General features: G+C 36.8%; 1 protein-coding gene across 1 annotated transcript; it reads right to left on the bottom strand.

The window, feature by feature from the left end:
* Positions 1–1,019: 1,019 nt before the first annotated feature.
* Positions 1,020–5,599, bottom strand: LOC103494083 (acyl-CoA-binding domain-containing protein 4). Its single transcript, XM_008455114.3, has 9 exons — positions 4,300–5,599; positions 3,077–3,604; positions 2,925–2,990; positions 2,614–2,780; positions 2,360–2,516; positions 2,173–2,266; positions 1,696–2,087; positions 1,495–1,599; positions 1,020–1,403 (listed from the first exon to the last, which is right to left on the bottom strand). Exons 1-9 carry the CDS (start codon positions 4,390–4,392, stop codon positions 1,113–1,115), a joined length of 1,893 nt encoding a protein of 630 aa, XP_008453336.2. The 5' UTR covers positions 4,393–5,599; the 3' UTR covers positions 1,020–1,112.

The raw sequence follows: 5,599 nt of genomic DNA, 5'->3' as shown, positions 1-5,599 counted from the left end.
TAAAACTTTCTACTACTACTAACCCCTTTCTTTAGTTAATCTATTTTAAAATTTAGAACCAAACTTGAGCCTTAATTTATTTTATTAACCAACGTTTGTAACCAAAATCCATGGAATTAAAAAATAATAAATAAAAAAACAAAACAAAATGGAACCTTTTTTTTTAATAAAATAAATAATAATAATAATAATAATAATAGAAAAGTTTTCTTGTTATGACACATCGACAGTATCGCGCGCGATGCGCGGGAGGCTTGTGGGGCCCATGTCCTTCTCGTTCTTTTTATTATTATTATTATGATTACTTTTTTTTTTTACTTTAAAAAAAAAAAAAAGAAAAAGAAAAAAGAAAAACCTTAACTAATATTCATCTATTTTAATTTATTTGTTCTATTTGAGTTGTGGGTCCCAATCTTAACTAATAGTGAATAAACGTCCTATTCCTATGTCCTAACAACACATCACCACTTCCTACTTTGTTTGCTTCTTTTTGTTTCTTTTCCTCTTTTTCTTCTTTCTTTTAAACTATTTTAAATTTCATTTTATTTATTTAACAATGCTCATCTGTTCTTGTTACAAACATTATTTATATTTCCCCTTTTTGTTTTCAAAATATCCAAAATATTGTTTGAGAATGTCCTTGTAAAAAACCTCATTATTTGACGATTAACTAAATTCAAAATCTCAATCACAATGGACTAGGCTTATTTCGAATAAGGTCACGTCGATGGGTTATGATTCATTTTCAAGTTACATGCTTTTGAGTGGAGGCATCTATGACTATATTTTTAGTTCAACAATACTAAATTAACTAGAGATTGATCAAACCACTAACGATAGTGACTATTTAAAACTCATTTTGTTTTATTTGTTTTGAAATAGAAACAAAATTGAGTGAATGATCGATAGAAATAAAAGGATTCAATTTTTTCGATCGAAGTATGAAAACTACCGAATTGATCTTTTTTTTTTTTAATCTAAATGCGGGGATCCCTAAAATTTCAAGATACAAAACTGTGTTTACAAACATTTTTTTTTTCTCATTTTTTTCCCCATTTTTTTTCCTTTCTTCTTCCAACATATGTCTTTACACATTTTGATTGTTCTCGTTCTTAAGCAGAGCCATTTCCAGGTCCTCCTAATGTTAAAAACACACCCTGAAGATCATCCCTAAGCTTAACTGGCAATGAAGATGGAGTTGGTTTTATGATTGGAACAGGAGGAGGACTGATCAGTTGAGCTTGCCTGAAGCTCTGACCTGACGACTCAGGTACCAGAACTGACGGTCGTTGCTGCAAACTCTTTGACCGTTCTACGTGGTTTGAGTTCGAGTTCGGGAGTGTGTTTGTAGGAAGAGGTGAACTTTCGGTAACAATGCTGGCCCTTGAGAAGACCCCGGGTCCCTGATTCAACACAAGAAAGGTTTGCGTTGGTTTTAACTATTTGAATAAGTGAGGAAGAGGAAGAAATTTCGAGTGTTCGGGGACTGCTTACGGGTGTGAACAGGACGCCTCTATATACTTTCCCATTGACAGTAGCAGTCATTAGGAAGCCAGAGTCAAAGGCACCGTCAACTCTTCCTCGAACCTCAGATCCAATCTGAAACAAATACGAGGATATAAGTACTAAAATGTGATGAAGATGTATAAGAAGCAATGTTGCTTTTGATGATTTGTGTGTTTTGGTTTAAGCTACCATGTTTTGAATGAGGCCAGTCTCCAAGGACTTGTGTTCTTTCACTGGACGAACAACGTGGAGAAGCTGCTGCTGTTCGGTCTTTAGCGGATTCTGGTGTCCGAAATATGAAAGATCTTGCTGTGCAGCAGTTTGGACAACATTTCGGAACTCAGGTTGGATTCTAGAAATGCTGTAAGGTTCGCTTGTTGAGCTATGATTCACATGCTTGAGAAGTCTTAATCCTTGGGAGCTTGTTACTGAATCAGAGACTTTTCGAACTGGGGTCTGTTCTTGATCGGATTGTGATGGAGATGAATGCTGGGACAACGACAAAGAATGTTCCTCTTGCTCGGATTCAACCTCCCACACTTTTGGATTCATGGTTCTCCTCCGTTTTGGATGTAATGTCTCTAGAAAACATAATGAAAGCTAGATTGTTCAAGTACATCTCGTAATCAAGAAAAATGACTCAACTCGAGAGGTAAATATACTGACCTGACATGAACTGAGTAGAGTGTTTTGTCTCCAATTTCTGTCCATGATCTTCCTTTCTAACTAGCTCTATGTTGTTCCCCATAAGCTTAGTCTTCTGCTTCAAAGAAAAAAAACTAAACAATGTTACAATTACAACTTAATGACAAGGCAATTAAATCTTCAGCATTCAAGCCATCGTGTTTCATACCATGCTGCTCTGATCTTCTCGTAAAGAATTCCTTGTTTGATTATTCCAGTGTTTTCCAAAAATTTTGCACATCGAAACATTGTACCGGCCATTCGGATGCTCTGCTCCGAGTTGCAGGACCAACAAATCATTGAGAGGTCGTTCATCCTCCCCACAACTATGAATTCCAAAGAAAAAACCACAGAAAACAAATTAATCAAGGAACCAAAACCAGGACTGTTGCTCGATGTCGATAAAGTTTTGCGCTAAACTACCCTCCATATATGGCAATGTCTGAGTCTGCAACCACAGCTGTGTGAGAAAATCTCCCTTGAGGTTGCTGACCACACGTATCGAGTTGAGTCCATGAGCAAGTACATAAATCAAGCACCCAAGCATCATTGTAGTATTGTCTATCTCCAACCCCACCAAGAATGTACACCTGCAAATTTGAAAAATCAGTCAAATGCCTTGAAATGAAAGCAACAGACGACGTTGTTTTAAGATTCTGATCGTATTTTAGTGTTGTGTTCGTCGTTTCTGTCTTTTCAGTAACAATATTATTAACCACAGCATAATGACTTGCCTTTGTTGCAATATTGACCGCAGCATGACCTGCCCGAACACCAGGTGAAGATCCTTGAACTGATAACTATTGACAAAAGGAAGAGAAGATCCATTAAGACACTAATCATTTGTCAATTTCCAAAACCATATAGTTGAAAGAAAGGTTAATACTTTAGACCAAGTTAACGAATGCACGTCAAGCATATCAACACCCCCTTGATAACGGTCTCCACAGTCCCCACCGTAAACAAACAGCTTGTGACCAACTGCTGTAGCAGAGTGACTATCCCTTGGGACTGGAATATCACCCCTCACCTCAATATTCATCCACACCATAAACTTGAGGTCTAGAATGTGTAGATCATTCAAGTAATTCGATTCGCCCTCTCCACTTCCTCCGAAAATAACTAGTTTGTCATCTCCAACAAGCGTGGCCGTGTGACTTTCTCGAGGTGATGGTGGATTCCCTTTGCATTCAGGTTGTACCCATTCCTTAGTACTAAGATCCAAAATGTGGAGATCATTTACCTTCTTAGAGCCATTTGTACCACCAAAAACTATCATCTGGTTACCAACAATTAAGGCGCCGTGGCTGTCTCTTGGGCCTGGACCCTGACCGGTAGTTACCAAGTTGGTCCAGATCATGGTATCAAGATTTAGTACAAGAACATCACTGAAATGCAATCCTCCACAGCATCCCTAGTTTGAAGTATTGGAAGAAACACATCACAAAAACAGCATATAGCAATACATATAGAAAGCACAAAACATTTCACAGTGAAGCATAACTCAAAAGCATTCCCCTCATACACAACATCGGATTTTCAATTTTCTATATAAATCTAAAACTTAATACAAACAATGCCAGAGATTTTACAATATCCCCTTTTGCAAGAGCAATGCAAAGTACGGGGGGTTGTATAGTGCGTGTTTAAGAACATTAAAAGCTATTGAACCAGCTACTTGAAGAACGAGTGTCATTAAAAGCTTTAACAGAATATATCAATAAGAGAGAGATAAAGGGAACCAAGATGAGAAAATCAAGGGAGTTAGAGAAGAATTTCCCAAACAGCAGTTTAACTGTCTGTACTAATTTGAGTAACTAAAACTAAAACCAGAGAAAGTTAAGTCTGTTTTAGTCAAAGATAGCCATTCAGCTTAACAGAAAAAGAACAAAAACAAAAACAAGAGAGAGAAAAGAGCAGAGCATCCATTTACTAGTAGAATTGATGAAGGCATATAGCTTAAACAGCACAACAGATATATCACAGACAGCTCAATTGGAGACTTCCAAACAACCTCAAAGAAAAACAAACTAAGAAAAAAAATAACAAAAGACCAAAGAATTAAAAGTTTTGAAGGGAAGAAAGGAAGGAAAAGAAAAAAGAACATACCCCAAAAACATAGACATTTCCCTGGTAATAACAAGCAGAATGCCCCCATCTCTCAGAAGGAGTGAAGCCCATGACCTTAGGATAGAGCCACATTGCCTTTTTCTTAGAAGTTTCTCCTCCCCCCCCCTCCTCCTCCAACTACTACAGAAGAATCCATTTGGTTTCTCTCTCAAATTTTCCTCTCTTTCAGAAGCAAAGATATTTGAATACTTTTACTTCAACACGGTGCTTGACGAGGAATAAGGTGAGAGAAAAAGAAGGCAAAGAGAGAAGAGAAATAGGGAGTCAAAAGACGACATGAACAAGCCAAGTGATGTATCAACTATCAGTGTCAATAGACATGAAAAGATGGGAGCTTTCAAGTCTAAATCACTGTGGCACCCAACAACAACAGAAGCTTGTGATGAGAACAACATTTTTTTTCTATCTACATAAGAAAAAAAAAAGAAAAAGAAACCTTTTTTTTCACCTAGGCATTATATCAAACAGCTGATAGGCAAATGTGTTGGAGAGTTGAGTAGACATATAAATACACATTAGAATTCAAACATAGGGTGTTAATAACAAGTAAGTGATGTAATGTCATTGAGAAGGTACCTGTAGATAGAGAAAGAGACAGATATCCAAACAGAAAGATCACAATACTTTATTGTCTTTTTATTAAAAAAAAAATTACTTTTCACTAATTTTCTATCTGAAAATGATGAAGAAAGTGGGGGGGGGGGGGGGGGGGGGGGGGGGGCATCGGGTCGTGGGAAATGATGAAGAGGGTATTTTGGGTTTTGGGGTTATTTCAGAGAAAGAAGAAGCTTTTTGCAAAAAATTTCCCCCTTCTTTTCTCTCCTTTTGTTGAAGGTGAGAAAAAAAAATGGTCACATGGTTTTCTTTCTTTCTCAGTTAGTATATTATGATATAGGGATTGATGGGAATGGGAAAGAAAACTCTTTCAATCTCTCTCTTTCTCTGTAAACTAAGAACAAAGACATGGACACCATAACCAAAAACTCAATTTTCAAGGTGGGCATTGATGTGAATCTAGAAATATCTTTTCTCAAGAGTGTTTTTTGGGGTAAACATGGAGCATTGGGCTTTGTAAGAGAGAAAAATGAAATTCTTTATATTTCTAGTTTCGGGAAAAGAGAGGGTGTTTTGATCAGTTTTGATTACATCAACTCCCACAAAACCCAAAGGAAAGTTTTATTTGTTTATTTTTTCTTTATGTAAGGTAATCTCCAAGTGTTAGTGTCAGCTCTTGAATTTCTTCATTGATGGTTGGGTTTTGTGAAACTTGTTCTTGGAG

Source organism: Cucumis melo, chromosome 5 (genome assembly GCF_025177605.1).
Source record: "Cucumis melo cultivar AY chromosome 5, USDA_Cmelo_AY_1.0, whole genome shotgun sequence".
Lineage (NCBI taxonomy): Eukaryota > Viridiplantae > Streptophyta > Magnoliopsida > Cucurbitales > Cucurbitaceae > Cucumis > Cucumis melo.
This window is presented reverse-complemented; position numbering and strand designations above follow the sequence as displayed.

Coding starts and splice junctions, on each gene's coding strand:
- LOC103494083 (XM_008455114.3), bottom strand. CDS start 4,392: ATGTGGCTCTATCCTAAGGTCATGGGCTTCACTCCTTCTGAGAGATGG. Junction 2,991..3,076: donor ATTCGTTAACTTGGTCTAAA/GTATTAACCTTT, acceptor TTTTGTCAATAG/TTATCAGTTCAAGGATCTTC. Junction 1,404..1,494: donor GAGGCGTCCTGTTCACACCC/GTAAGCAGTCCC, acceptor GTGTTGAATCAG/GGACCCGGGGTCTTCTCAAG.